Source organism: Pollicipes pollicipes, unplaced genomic scaffold, assembly GCF_011947565.3.
Source record: "Pollicipes pollicipes isolate AB1234 unplaced genomic scaffold, Ppol_2.1 Scaffold_4881;HRSCAF=5763_pilon_pilon_pilon, whole genome shotgun sequence".
Taxonomy (NCBI): domain Eukaryota; kingdom Metazoa; phylum Arthropoda; class Thecostraca; order Pollicipedomorpha; family Pollicipedidae; genus Pollicipes; species Pollicipes pollicipes.
Window position 1 is genome coordinate 45,822,657 of NW_023596576.1, and position 15,682 is coordinate 45,838,338.

The window sequence follows — 15,682 nt, forward strand, 5'->3', positions numbered from 1 at the left end:
CAGACGGCTCAGCAGGCACGTCCCACGGGGTTTGAATAAGTGTTTGGTTTGATGTGCATCATACTGTTCCGGTGAGCAGCTGGCAGGTGTTCTGTGGCATTCTGAGACGACGCAGCTGCCTGGCCGTCTGAACTCGAAGTACTCGACGTTAATTCTTTAAAACGAGACGCGGGTGCAAACTACCAATGCCTTTGACGCACCCCGCAATGCCAATCCGGAACGGTGGGCAGGTGCCGGATGTCCAGCCACAAACAGCAGCCGTTATTTGAGGCCTGCTGAGCTGATGTTCGAACATGACGCCGTGCTCTGGGCGCCACTCAGGGCCGTCAGACGGTGTCCCATGGGTGCCCGCTCTGTGCACCTTCTGTCCGAGTCCGTCGGGACCGCAGACCTCTTACGCCCGTCGGCACGCATCAGGCTGGCGAAACGATCCGGCGGCGGGGCGCCTAGCTGTCTTTACTGAGCTGCCCCAGACGAGCGCTTGTTGTCATTGGGACTTTACGATGCACTCGGCTAGTGAGGTTGCATTACGTCGCCCGTCTCACCCTGGCGGGAAGAGCGGGCACCGCGGGGAATCGAACACCGTACCTCAGGTGTCCCAGACGCGCGGCTTAGCCACAGCGCTATCGGTATCCAGCACCCTTCTGGACAGGTCTGGGCTGTCTGGGTCAGTCGCCCCGGGGTATAACCATCCCCGTAACTCGGCTGGCGTCGCGCCCCACATGTGACGATCGCGGAAGACAGCGCGCTGGCGTCCCAGAAGCGGTGCTTGCGTGCTTGTTGAAGGTCAAGCAGCAACTTACCAAGGTCAGTCTGACGCAGGGCGGCTGTGCGTATGACTTTACATGCACGTCAGAGATCCTTCGATATTAATTGGCAGGAAAATCAGACCCAAGCTGCTCGTCAAACGAGCTTCGTCTACAGGAGTAGTGGTGTTAGGGTCTTTGCAGCAGGGCCGTGTGAAAAATACTTGATGCCAAAAGATTCCTTCAAAGCTTTCGATGAAAGTTCTACAATAATGATGTCCATCTGAAGTTCTAGCCAGATGATTCCAGCGACGCATCATGAAAGAATGCTATTCTCGCTTCTAGGCGCCAGGGGAGCACAGAAAAGAAGTCCTAGCTCAAGCAGCGCAATTTACCTGCGGCACTAATTCACGCCCACCACGTTCACACCGCTAAGGCACACCTGGTTCACATTTTCGTTGGCCCTGAAAAACAGGTTCCTTTCGTGTCTCTTTTCTAAACTTGTCTAAGTGCGACTCATGCTGTAGCGGATAGTCTGTATTGGTCTGCGAGTAGCATTGGTACATGTGTAGCACCCGCCAGCGAACGGCAGTCTCTCAGTCGCAGTCAGGCACGACGGCAATCTGTCAGTCACAGCCAGGCACGCCGTAGGCCTGACGTAGTTTCTGCAGCAGATCTTGCTTTTCCTCCTCTGGCAGAAAGCAGGCTTTGGCCGCCTTGAAGTTCTGTGGACAATAGACCACACTTTTGCTCATGGACACTGCTTGAGACTGGCGGCTTCGCTTTAACTTTACGTTCCTACATTCACTCCTGGGCAGGACACTGATGTGCACTTTTTTTCTTTGGAAGCGATCGCATTCCGTTATTAAACTAGTACACATCTTTACATTTACGTTCCAACGTACCACGGGCTAGAAGAAGGCATTTGGGGATTCCGAGCTGGGATCTCTACAACTCTTGACCGCTTTCCCCACCGCAAAGTTCCATATAGCCTCGTATGTCATTTTCTGTGCTCGCTGTTGTGGCGACATTCCTCCGTCGTACCTCCCCTACACACCTAAGGGAGCCCGTCCCCGTGAAAGTACCACTTATGCTTTTGATCCGAAAGAAGAGGGGCAAATGCAGCGCCCCTGCAAGAGAAATGAGCCGCACTGAATTTATCAAGGAAAGCGCCGTAGCTCCCGCGTGCTGACCATGGTGGCGATGTTGGCCTCGTTGAAGCCCATGCGCCTCAGAAGGGCGTACTCGTCCTCCAGGCCCGTCTGCGTGACGGTCGGGTCGTCCACGCTGGCCGAGAAGCTGGCGCCGTCCTGGCAGAACCTGTTGTCGGGGGCGTGCGGTCAGTCGGGCGCCGGACCAGAGCGCGCGGTCAGTTGAGCGTCGGAGTCCCGCACCAGACTGACCCAAACGTATTGAACGTTTGTTCTTGCCGGAGTCTGTTGCTGGGCGCGATCCGTGACGCGGCTGACTCTGTGTGCGCTAGGCTATAGACGCGTCCGCGGCTATTCACTGCTCTATGGCGTTACTTATCCACGTCTACGTTTCCACGCCTTACCGCCTTATCCGCCGCGGTGAATGTACTACGCTTTCCACCAAACATGACGTGCTGGGAGGTTCCCATCTCTGCACGGTTTGCCGGGAGGTTCCGTACCCACCTCTGTACGGTTTGCCGGGAGGTCCCATACCCACACCTGCACGGGGTACCGACAGGTCCCGTACCCACCTCTGCACGGTGTGCCGACAGGTCCCGTACCTCTCTGCACGGGGTGCTGGGAGGTCCCGTACCCACCTCTACACGGGGTGCCGACAGGTCCCGTACCCACACCTGCACGGGGTGCCGGGAGGTCCCGTACCCACCTCTACACGGGGTGCCGGGAGGTCTCGTACCCACCTCTGCACGCGGTGCCGGGAGGTCCCGTACCCACCTCTACACCGGGTACCGGGAGGTCCCGTACCCACCTCTGCACGGGGTGCCGGGAGGTCCCGTACCCACCTCTGCACGGGGTGCCGGGTCTCGGTGAGCGGCACAGCGCCGGTCAGGAAGCTCGACGAGGGGCAGCACTCGAAGTGGACGCCCTGGCTAACGCAGCGCCGGTACAGCTCCTCGTCCTCCAGCACGTGGTAACCGTGTCCAATCCGCTCCGCCTGCATCTCGTCAATAGCCTGCAGGCACAGGGGGCGGCGCTGTAGCAGCAGAGAAGGCGCCATTGGCCCCCAGCTGATGGGAAGTTCAAGATTACGTTATGGGATGATGCGTAGAAAAGTGGGTTTTAAAAATCCATTTGCCCCTATTAGTGACCATCGGCTCAGCTTGAGGCGTTCGAGCGCTTAGAACCAATACATGTTTAATATCACTGTTAGGCGGTACAAACGGCTTTTTTTAGGTTCGATGCTTGTCAGAAAAATAATTGCCGACTCCTAATTCCGAAAGCCAGGAGCTCAAGGCTCTACTTATATCAAGCTTACCCATACACTTTTTGGGCTGTTCCTACGACCCCAGAAGAATGTACAAGACAGGGTACAACGTGGGGCAGCTGGTGGCATTTTGTGGAGTTAGGAGCACGCTGCACAGAACTGACGTGGTCGGGTCAAAGTACGAGCCAGCCGCGACTGTCGCCGCTATGGGACCGTCAACCGCTTGCAGGCTGGTCAGCAGCATGAGGAACACTGGTGAGCTCTGTTGACAAAACCTTGCAAAGTCTGGATGTTTACATTTCGTTTCCACTCTTTCTCCAACTGATGTTTCATATGGATTTGCGTCCGTGCCCCGGTTGTAACACTTAACCTATTTCAAACGCGACCTGTTTGCGCTTCATCCCCTTTCCTGTCCTATCTCTATCTCTGTCCCCCCCCCCCCTCCTCCTACCCTGTTTTGCTCCCCATCCTTATCTTGAGTGTGCTTTCCTTCCTTCCTCCCATTCCCTGTCCATATCTTCTTCGTGTCGGCCACCTGCCCATCCCACCCTGTTTTGCTCCCACCCTTATCTTGAGTGTGCCTGCCTCGCTCCCTCTCTTTCTGTGCCTCACATTTCTATCTTCCTCACACCGAACCACTCGCCGCCCCGGCTTTGGCCGGCTGCTGCGTACTCACCAGCTGCACCACGCTGGCCGGGCCGGCCTCGCCACCCCGGCTTTGGCCGGCTGCTGCGTACTCACCAGCTGCACCATGCTGGCCGGGCCCGGCCTCGCCACCCCGGCTTTGGCCGGCTGCTGCGTACTCACCAGCTGCACCATGCTGGCCGGGCCCGGCCTCGCCACCCCGGCTTTGGCCGGCTGCTGCGTACCGACCAGCTGCACCATGCTGGCCGGGCCGGCCTCGCCACCCCGGCTTTGGCCGGCTGCTGCGTACTCACCAGCTGCACCATGCTGGCCGGGCCGGCCTCGCCGGCGTGCACGGTGCGGTGGATGCCGCGGCGCGCCGCCTCCTGGAACGTGCGAACCTCGGCCCGCAGCAGACCAGCATTTGCGTTCCCTGCCCGATGAGTCAGATGGTCACTCAGCAGAGTGCTCTGACGGTTAGATATTCATTCAGAGGTGGCCTCTGAACGCTAGATATTCATTCAGAGGCGGCCTCTGATGGTCAGATGGTCTCTCAGAGGCGAAACTGGCAGGACGGTCAATTACTCAGAGGCTGACCTTGTCAGATCGCTGCCATGTGCAGGTCAGCATGCAACTGGCGGAGTAGCTTACGTGAAGCGCGGGAGCCAGCGCCATCTACCGCCTCGCCATCTCGCGCACGCACGGCCACGCGTCAGACGCCTCGAACGGATCCTCCCACACACAAGACCGATGGCTCGGTACGACTGCCCACCGACTGACCGTCGACTTCGACGGCCGAGGCTTCGTCTCCGGCGATGTCGATGCCGACCACCTGGCCTCGGAACTCGGTGCACATGTCCAGCGTGTCGTCGTAGTTCTCTGGGGAGGACCACGTAAGGTGGGCCGCACCGAACGGTATCAGAGCCTTCCCATAGCTTCATTCGGGTATTACACAGGACGTGACACGTTCCGAGCCCGTCGCCGTTCGCAGAGGAGTGCAGGAATAGGCAAGCACGCCGACCGTGTTACGACAGGATATATACGGTGGTAGCGCAACACAACAGTTGAGGTCCGGCAAGGTTATAGGGAACTATGTGAACAGTGTCTTGTTTTCACTCGTTTTGTTACAACGTTATCGCGTTATCTGAAAGCACTTTCATTTTTCCACGGCATATATCCATTGGTGCGCGGAGGCAAAAGCTAACAGAAGCGAAATACGGCTTGTGATGGATTGGACCGCTGACCTGGCATGACCCCCCTGGCTGGTTGTCACCCCGTGGTCTGGCACGAATCCGCTGGCCTATGATGACCCGCTGGCCGATTATGACCCCCCTGGTCTGATATCAACCCGCTGGCATGGCAGTAGCCCACTGGCCTGTCATGACCACGATGGCCTGCCATGACCCCGCTGATCTGGTATGGGCATGTTGATCTTATATGACTAATATGTCACTGACCTGTCATGCCGCGGATGCAGCAGAGCAGGAGACGGGCGGTGACGCCGAACTGACGCTCGCCACGCGCCATGCCGCGCATTACCGCTTCGGTGACCTGGCGAGCGGTGACCTGACCCCCTGGCCCCACCAGCAGGTGTGGGCTGAAGCGCGCCTCCGTGTACAGCACCGCCTGGCGTGCCTCGTCCTCCACAAACTCGTATGCGATACGCTCGATGGCGGCCAGGTCACCCCTGATGGCGGAGGTCAGAGGTCACCTCTGACGACAGCCGTCAGAGGTCACCCCCTGATGGCAACAGTCAAAGGTCCCCCTGATGACAGAGGTCAAGAATCACCTCTGATGACAGCCGTCAGAGGTCCCCCTGATGACGGAAGTCGGAGGTCCCCCCTGATGACAGAGGTCAGAGGTCACCCTTGATGACAGCGGTCCGAGGTCAACCTGCCGCCAGCTTTCAGCTGCCGCTTCTGGTGAAAGTATGCTGGTTCGACTCTGGCGACAGTGGTCAAAAGGTCAGCCCTGCTGGGGGCGGTCGGATATCAAAATTTGTATACGTGGGTTCTTCGATAAGAATCGTCTAAAGCGGTCCAAAAAGGCAATGCAGAGGCGAATCCTTTGAGAAAAAAGGTATTGCAGAGCCGAATCCGTTGAGAGAGAGGTTTCGTGGGTCAGTGGAAATCCCCGATCTGGCTCATTCTAAGACTATGGCTGGTTGCATCTGTAGTCCGGCAACCTCAATGGTGATCATCCCAATTTGCGCTTCTCCCAGGAACCATGTGAGGCTTACAAATGCAAAGCTGCCTGAAACAGCACACATGGGAGAAGTTCACGCAGCCTGCATTTCCCCCGACAATACAAGAACTGTGTTTCACGAGGCCGAAGTACACCTGCATTGGTTTTTGCTATTTTTGGGCGTTATTAGAGGTAATTGCTGGCTTTTCTGGAGCGGTTTGGTTGCGGCAAGGCCTGTCCAGAAGCGCATGCAAAAAATGACGACAATATGGTCACGTGCCATGAACAGCAAAAAAGAAGCAAAAACTGGAAGTACACTAGCAGTTTGCTACACTTAGCATGGACGCAATACGCACACATGCACGCACGCACGCACCAATAGACTGGGGAAGTCTTGACACTCTCGAAGAAAAACCTTAATCTATCCACAACGCATTTGGATCCATATCCGAAAGAATTTCTCGGTCATTCTCCCAAACCTTTAAAATAGTCTAATATTCGGTATGAAGCAACGATCGTGCATTGACGCCAGCCAAGTGCCAGGCCTTCAATGCTTTGCACAGGGCCGAATACCCAAATACCCCATTCATCATTAATACGTAGTAAACGTTTACTCACACAATGGCTGGTGAAATCCATCGAAACTTTTGGAGGAAATGTGCCAGATCCCGAGGCGAATGAATTTGCAGAGCTTCTTCCAGATCTTTCAAGCTGCCGTTCCCAGGTAGAAGCAACTTTTTCTGTCTGAAAGCAAATGGTCACCTTGGATGGTCATTATTTCACAAGGCATTTAACCGAAGCATTTTGTAAAACATTTCACACCTTCCCCTTGCCGTTGCTGGGGAGCGGGCAGGGTTAACAGTTTAACACGTTCTGAAATGTCTCTAGAATCGGCCCGAGAGGTGAGCTGATTCAGATCACGGTAAAAGCTGCTCAAACCCCCGGATCGTGCGAAACAAACACATGACAACTTGCTCACCCGGTACTCACTGATGACGTCACAGATCATTTTGAACCTCACAGTTGCGCTCATGCTGGTCTAAAGGGATTGGAACCAGCAAAAAAGCGACTTTATCTTTTATTAGGGCGAGGCCAATACTGCAACTCTAAAATGCAAGTTATCAGCTCTACGTAGGTAGAACGACAAAAAAACTTACCACTTCTGTACTTTTACTTCAGGTGACGGTATCGCACTGTTACGTCATCAAGTACCTACATCCACTACACTTATGTGACCAGCATCCGTAGGGCACGTGCAAAGCCTTAAAGTTGCAGATCCTCGTGCATTTCCAAAAACCAACGAAGTGCCGTCAAAAAGGATAGCACTGACATTGGAATTAGCACATGCTGCGACCATATGCGCCATCCAACTGACTTTTTTGGCACACCAATCTGTTTGTTACAGTAAATTTTGGCATGTTTATGTAATTAAGTGATCGTAATTGTGTTGTGTGTCCTGTTATCCTCAAACACATACACAACTTTATTAGAAATAACCGATTATGTGACAACATTTTCAACTGTACTCCACGCGTGCGCGGTCTGTGGTTCTTTTACGAGATGTTGTATTTGTGTCTGTGTAATATGACCTCGTTGGTACAAACGTGCATACCTTGGTAAAGCCTTTGCCCGTTTACCGCGTGACTGTGCTCACAGAGCCCGACCGACCCGACCCTTGGCTCAAAGCCTGAAACACAAAGCTGGCTCTTCTATTGCTAGGTCCGAGTAATCAGGTTGCGGTTTTTCGTAATGGGTCATTAAGGGCACTGTCATGAAGCTTTCATGCTGTCCGATGTGAGATGGCAAGAAAACCGGGCGCAAGAGCCCAGGTGGATCTGTGGCCGGGGCGTGGCTCTGTGAGCCGCACACAGGCTTACCTGCTCAGCTCCCAGACGGTGGAGGGGCGGACGGCGCCATCCAGGTGCACGTGGAGGTGAACCTGTGGCCGGAGGGTATCCCCGCCGGTCACGCTACGGCCTGGTACCACGTGACCAGCACGGCTGAAGCTGTGCTGTTGCATCTATGTAGTTTTCATCAGGCCATTTCCTGGTTTGGCGATGATCTGTATTTACCAGTCGTGATCTGCGACTTTCATCCATTTCAAAGCAAAAGTTCGTGATGGATTAAATTGAAATGAGAGCTGCGGCTTAGGAAAACATGGAGCCCAACATTATCGTTGCTGACATGAAATCGGCATAATACCACAAAATACGAAGTCATGCATTGATATTATTCAAGGCTGCGCCATTACACCCTTCTGTGGGTGATATCGGCAATGAGGCAGTGGTGTATGGTCGAATCAATCGTAAGAAAACAACACGCTCTACCGCCTCACAAAGGCTGCACCATTCTGCGGGCTTCCCGCAGTTGGCGCCCAGTTATCGCAACACATGCAAACACAAACACTGCTCGGTAGGTGTGAATTGAAGAAAGAAAGGTGGGACTTATATAGTCTGAGAAAGGTAAAAAAGCATGCCCTGATTTGTGATTATGTGAATTGTGTGCGATTGTCAAGACCCATCTAACCTACGAGTATGCGGTTGGTTTCAGGTGACGGTGAGGTGGCATGCATAAGCGTCTGTCGAGCCAGAGAGCTGCGCGCGTCCGTTCGCCGACTGAAACGATGCAGTGCAGGGAAAGGTGCATTGCGTGTGAAAATTCGTTGGTCGAAAGTGATGAGGACTCTGTCAGTGAGCGTCGATATGGACATTCTAGCGTAGCTCGTATGGGACCTTCGTGAAGATCGGCGAGTTTGTGATATAAGGACTGCTGTTTTAGCGGGCATGGGCGTGCCTTATATGTGGCTATCGGCTCAAAGCACAGTTTCGCGGTGTATCTGGTACCATAGCCTGCGCGCGACCGTGACCCTGGTGGAAGGTGCGCCGGTCACCTGCAACTCCCATCCCACCAATGCTGACCTGAGTCCGCACTGCTCCTCTGAGTCCCCCTCAATACATATGAGCAGAAGGGAATACTGGACCAAATAGACGCAGAACAATTATTTTAACTATTGGTGTATTGCATAGTGGGTACCTTAACACACCACTATTCGAATTTTGTCAATTTTGTACCAAATAATCTTCTGTAAGTATCATTATTTTGTTATGCCAACTGTTTCATATGTTAAGCCAGTTTGCAACTGTTTGACAAGTTGTTTTTAAACGATAACGTCTGCATTGGGATAAAGACTGACTGAATGCAATATGAGGCAGCTTTTACTCGTACAGGGTGGCCCAGATAATAGTTGGCGCATGTTGCCTCCAACAGCGACAAGTGCATTCATTTCATAATGCATTTATCTCGTAACCGAGTAAAATAGCTGTCGTCTTTTCACTTACACGATCTATCTAGACTTCGGGCATAGAGATTACACTTCAGAAACAGACAGGAAGCGAACGGATATGCGTTTTTTTTCTTTGATCTGATGCTACGCTTTTTAAAATGTCGCGAACAAGTTTTACAGATTTGCACTTTATATGACCTTACAATCTGGAAAAAAATCGGACAGCCGGACGCTGTGCTGCCGCACTATTGTCGACTACTTTGCTGCTGTTATTTTTAATACACTGCGTACGGAGTAGGATCCAGTACCCTACGCACTGAAAGCACCTTGTCCTATCGGTGTTATGCTCTCACCATATACAAACAAAGCGTGTCATCCTTGGAGCTGTGGGGCGCGACCCATCTGCGCAATTAATTCGACGGGTTATGACCTTTAAGTGATCGGGCAAGCCTATCGGAGGTTAGAACGCTCCGAAATCTCAGTTCGCGACCCTCGCGGAGTGGCACGCTGTGAAGTCGCCACGCAATGCCGGCTAAGGTTCCGGCTAGGGTTTACAGGGCTGGCCTGGGTCACTCCTGGCTAACCCCGTCCCTGTCCCCCCCAACGATGAATGTGCGCCGACGCCCAGGTGTATCAGTCACTCTCTCAGTGATGGTCGCTGCGGCTGACGCAACCATTCTTCCCCGAGTATTTGCAATGCGCCTGTCGTGACTTGCGCCCGTGATGACTACCGGGACAGCCGAGATCACCAGCAGACGGCCCCGGAACAGGGAAAGCCGAGATCGCCAGCAGACGGCCATGGAACAGGGACAGCCGAGGCCACGAGTAGACGGCCAAGGAACAGGAACGGTCGAGACCGCCAGCAGACGGCCACGGAACAGGGACAGCCGAGCCGCCAGCAGACGGCCAAGGAACAGGGACAGCCGAGGCCGCGAGCAGACGACCACGGAACACGCCGGCAAGAGGTGTCGCCGCCCGCCCAGCTACTGCCGGCCGGTCCATCACGCATTTAACTGTCGCGACCTATTAGCACTTCCGTGACCAATTTGGAGCCGAGACGAGCCAGAAAAGCGTACGTAGCCATGAAACCGGCTGGGAAATAAGACAATAGCTACGAACAGCTGACCTTCAGGGGTCATTGTGCCATCGCTCACAATAACCAGAGTTCGCTAACAATGTCTTTGACAGTAGGTGCTTAGCATTGTTTTAGGTGAAAAAACAACTCAGATTGCCGTTACTCTTTGCTTTGAAGCTGAAGTGAACAACACAAAACGACGTTGTTTACTCCCGCACTAGCCTGGCCACGTGGCCCCGAGCCAACTCCAGACGCGTCGTCGGCGTTTGTTTTGCTTCTGTTCCCGTGAGAACGGATGTGATAATGTGGCTGAGTTTCACACCGCAGGGACCCAGCCCGAAAATGCGGTTGAACACCTCAACATGGGTCTTGGTCTCAGCAACAAGATGCAAATCTCCAACCCCGCGGAGAGAAGGACGTTGAACAACCGAAGTGGCGCATGCGCACTCGGACGTTTGTAATACGAGGAGCTTCATGAAGTTAATTCGGTGCGATAATTATACGGTATGTCAATAGTCGCGCTGCGAAAACATACGCTTCAGACTCCATCGACGAAGCAGACGCGAGAACCACGTGGCCAGGGGAGCGGAATGGAGTCTCCAACTGTTTGAACACTTGAGCTGTTAGCTCGATGGGTGGGAACTAGAAAGAAATAATGAAAATTGATGTCTCCCCTCCCACCTTCCGACAAGGTGAATTTGGAATCCCACTGAAGGATTCCGGTGCCCACGGCGTATCAGGTGCATTTAGCGCTCTATATGACATTTTTATATTTTTATAGTGATTTCACCTATTTATAGTGATTTATAGTGATTTATAGTGATTTATAGTGATTTCACTTCACCTGATCATCTGTGTGTACACGTTTGACAACATTGGGTCTCACTTAAGTTGTGGGGGACAGTCCCCCCTCGCGCTTTACAGGCTGCGTGAGACGCGTCCCTGCGGTGTTAAACCCCAGGAATATCAAACCACGTTGGTGTCCGGTATGCATAGCTAAAACCCAACAAGGCAAAAGACTGCACATGACATGGGATCTGTAACTCCAGGACGTATGACAATTGGTGAAGAATAACAGGCCATCGAAGTTGGAACAGATCTAGCGCAAGAGGTTCTGCAGCTGTGTAAAACCATTTCTTGGTGAGCAATTGCCTCCGCGACAGTGCGAAAGTCGGATGTGCGCACATCAAAGGGTGTTGGCCGGCAATAAAACATATTGTTTTGTCTAGGATGGACGGCAGATTCTGGGTAAAAAAGCGTACATCGCGGATAGCTGAAATGCCGCTGTTTTGCACGTTGTCTTTGGCCGTAGCACGATGAACTTCAACACTGACATAATGAAAGGAACACTGCCTTGTATTCACCTCCCAAAGATCATATGCTAAGGTGCAAAAGTTGCAAAACATGACGGCATCAATGAAAATTTCCGGACACAACGAAGCACCCAATGAATCAGAAACAGACGCTTGGCCCACTTCGGTGCATATTGACTCCATCTCTTCAGGAAAAGCAAAGTCCGTTCAAACGATCCTACTTCAGTCGATGGGAGTACAAGAACGAAGCCATAAAACACAGTCGGCAACACATTAACATGCGGTGCACGCGATCACGCGATCATTAGATCATTTCACATTAACATCTCAGCACACAACCACTACATCTCTAACCACAGCTACCAATGACGACGAATATCTGACCAGCATCGCAACAGCGCACTATCGGCGAACGGCCATCCCACGCACAGCCGGCTACATACCCGGCACTTGACGATGGGGCTGATCACTTCGGTGACGTTCATGACGGCGGCGGGTGGCGACCTCACTGGCAGGGAGCGGCACCAACTCTGGCAGCGCCCGCCGCCGGTCGGCCTGCCCGTCCCGCCTCCGGATACGCATCGCCACCACTTGACGCAATCAGAGCCGATAGGCGGGTAAGAGGAAGTTATCAGAACGGCCCGGGGTCGCCGGTGGTGACAGCGGACAGCGCGCGACGCACAGATTGACGGCTGACGTCCCCGCCAGCCGACCACGGCCTAACAACCAGGCGTGCGTTATCTCAGTCGTTTGTACTGGCGTCTGTCCGTGACCGACTTAACACCGCGTTTCACAGTTTTCATTCAACAACAGAAAACAAGACCATCTGTGCGTTTAATCTAACTGCATGTTTGTCATTGGCATCACCAGCACGCTGCACATACACGTGACGACGCTTCCAGACCATTCAAATTATGTCGTCCAGGGGTGTCACATGATACATTTTCGGGGCTATGGGAACGGGAGCTGAGCTCACCCCCTCCCACTCACCCACTCGCTATGAACAAAATGGGAATGTTGGGCCAAGAAAACATGCAGAAAAGGTTACTCAACTATTGGTGTGCTAGGCACCTAGACGCGCCACTAGTAGGACCATGCTGATCTTGTACTAAATTGTACTTCAGATATTTGACAAGTGTTCACTTAATAACGCCTGGGTTGGGATACTGGGCAATCGACTGCATCGTGCGGCAGCTTTTAGGAGTACACATTGGCCCGATAAAAATCAGTCATGTTTCGCTGAGCAATGGCAGGTATAGTCGTCGCACAATCGTGCCTGGTTGAATACGACCGCCAGTTAAATGGCAAAACACGATCAGCAACGGCGGTGGCCAACAGTGTACCCACACCCACCAAGTCGTGACAACAAAAGGAGCTCCAGATGGCCCTCGGGTTGTCCAGGATACACAACAGCTGAACCTGCTGCAGGTAGCTGGCCGTCCGGTCGGCTATTCCGCGATGAGGTGTCCCGTCTTAACCTGCACCCGGCCGAGGGTCAAGACGGATATCGAGAGCATGGAGGTAAGCAATAAAATTGTGTTGAGTACTTTCCGGCCATTTCTGTTCCCCCACAAGGATCAGGTCATATCAGTTCACGGTTCAGAATTAGTCCACAAGTAGCTTACGAGATACTTTTCGTTTTCTGTCACAATTCTCTTCTGCCTCAGCTTATTTTCTTAGGTGCAACTGTGAGAAAAAAGCATTTAAGACACAAAAATACCACTCAAGACTTAACTAGACGTCGACTGAGGATGCTAGCATAGGTCTATATCTAACTCTATAAACCGACCAAATAAGAAAATGAAGTACCTACATGGCTTAAGTGACAAAAATAATTATTTTCTGTGGTCAAAAACTGTGTATTGCGCACCTGCAAGTAGATAAATCACATAGCTGTGTTATATAGTATACCTAGTCCCTTTAACACATGGTACAGGCTCATGTATATGTGTAACAGTATGTGTAACATACTGTGTGGTATGTGTAGCAGGCTCAGAACACGCGTATTTGTACATGAAATTATATGTTTTCAGTTTCACAAGTATCATATAGAAGTGGCTACACGCGTCATACTCGTTCTTCTAACCTCACCTAACCTCCGCTACTGGCAACAGAAGTTATTGACCTGGATGACCTCATAGGCACCTGCAGGTCCTGACGTAACGTATTGTGACCTTATTATGCGTTAGAATGACATATCAACATGTTTCTATTGAAAAATCGAACTATGCGCACTTAAAATTAGAAATTACCTAACGAAAATGTCTCTTTTAAGCTCAATATGTGTTTTGTACAATACACTCATACAAATAGGTCATGACCTGGGTCAAGGTCATGTGCTCGCCGGTCATGTGATAGTTGTACATGTATGTTAGCGCTCTTTTCCTCATATAAAAACCCAAAGCTACGCAAAATAGTGCAAACTTGCATTGTTCATAAAAAAGGTAACAAAAAGTTAACATGCTTTACTGCCCTCACCTGGCTCTTTCCGAAACATCTGCAGTATTCAAACTGCACGTGCTATCATTTGGTGATACTAAAACAGGTTTGGCAATGGCAAATAACCCACAATTAAGTTGTGTGTGGTTCACAATTTTTTTGTGGGTTGACCTCTTTGACTTGCACTAGGTCACTGACCTCGGCAGATCAAGACTTCCAATTTGCACAAAATATGACAAATTAGTGGATGAATAGATACTGGGAATGCGGCGTTGCTGCAAGCGTTAACTTTTAGCTGTTCTTCATCCTCCGACCAGGTGCGGGTTAAGCCTGAAGATAGCCTTGAGCTTTTGAAAGTTCGCTGGTTTGCCCAAGTGGACGTGGTTCTTGAGGATACCTACGGCACAAAGTTCAGATGCTGCAGGTCGGGCGAGTAAGAGCCACAGCACGGCACTCTTAAGCTGTTGTGCATTCCAGCGAAACGATTCTCGAACCAATCCAGTGAAGCCCGTACCGTCTGCGGCGTCGCCCCGTCCTGCTGGAGACCGTTTTCGTCTCCACTAACCACTTGCCGCTGTTGAATAAAACATGGGCGAACATTGATCTTGGATATCTTGCACACACAGAAGTTTCATATTGACGCGGTCTGATAATTTTACCTTTCTACGACTTTTTTGCGAACCTGATATGCTGTTAAGCCGAGACCTTGCGGCACAATCGGGGGTTCTAATTTAGTGCTCGGTGATTCCGTTCTCACGGAAAAAGGAATACTTTAGCACATCTACGTTCACGCGACTGGGGATCAGAGGACATACGCTCCGTTCTCTTCCTTTGTGATATGAGGACTGCTTTCTTGGAAGCCATGGTGGGGTGATATTGCAAAGCGGTAGGATTGGGGTAGCCATGTTTTTTAAGATTCATTTCAAACCTTCTGAAAAGATGCATTTCTGGGATGAGCACTTATGAGACAAACCTTGAAAATTCACTCCATAATCTGTATATGTATTTTATTATTCCCTTCATTTTACCTAGTTTTTACTTCATAAGCCATAAGCCTCAGCACTGTTTGTTTGGTGTACTCTGGCCTTATCATTAAAGTCCGGGTCAACGGCACAATTTTACAACGAAAGCTTAACTTACCGCGATGATGGGTACGGTCTCTCCTGCCCTCATTTGTTCCCTTTAGAGCGGTCGCTGCCACAGGTCGCAGGCTATCCCAGTCGGGAACAAAAAACAAACGCCAAAAGCGACTGGAACACACCCCACTACACGTAAGTGAATCGCAAAGCAGGCGCTCTAACCAGCTGGGCTACCGGGACCGACCAAAGTACAGTGCGAGAAGGAACGGTTTAAAGTACAATGCCGTGGTGCATCTCTCGCCTACTTGTACCACAAGAAGAGAGCCAAGGTATAGAATCAACCGATTTCGTTCGAAGTGTGTGAAAGTAAAAGAAATATTGTTGATCGACTTTTCACAAAGGAATGTACCACACACACAGCTTCTTAGCGTCTAGTTTTCTCCATACAGCCAACACTTTTTTGGTTGTATCGCTTTAACATCTTTGTCCTGATATACTGAAGGTTGACTATTTTCAACATGAGA

General features: G+C 51.7%; 1 protein-coding gene across 1 annotated transcript; it reads right to left on the reverse strand.

Annotated features, from left to right (window-relative positions):
• Positions 1 to 1,211: 1,211 nt before the first annotated feature.
• Positions 1,212 to 12,221, reverse strand: LOC119101292 (adenosine deaminase). The gene is made up of 9 exons (XM_037224584.1): positions 12,084 to 12,221; positions 7,847 to 7,908; positions 6,588 to 6,713; positions 5,243 to 5,472; positions 4,566 to 4,664; positions 4,100 to 4,218; positions 2,740 to 2,909; positions 1,940 to 2,066; positions 1,212 to 1,471 (listed from the first exon to the last, which is right to left on the reverse strand). Exons 1-9 carry the CDS (start codon positions 12,123 to 12,125, stop codon positions 1,373 to 1,375), a joined length of 1,074 nt encoding a protein of 357 aa, XP_037080479.1. The 5' UTR covers positions 12,126 to 12,221; the 3' UTR covers positions 1,212 to 1,372.
• Between the last annotated feature and the right edge of the window lie 3,461 nt (positions 12,222 to 15,682).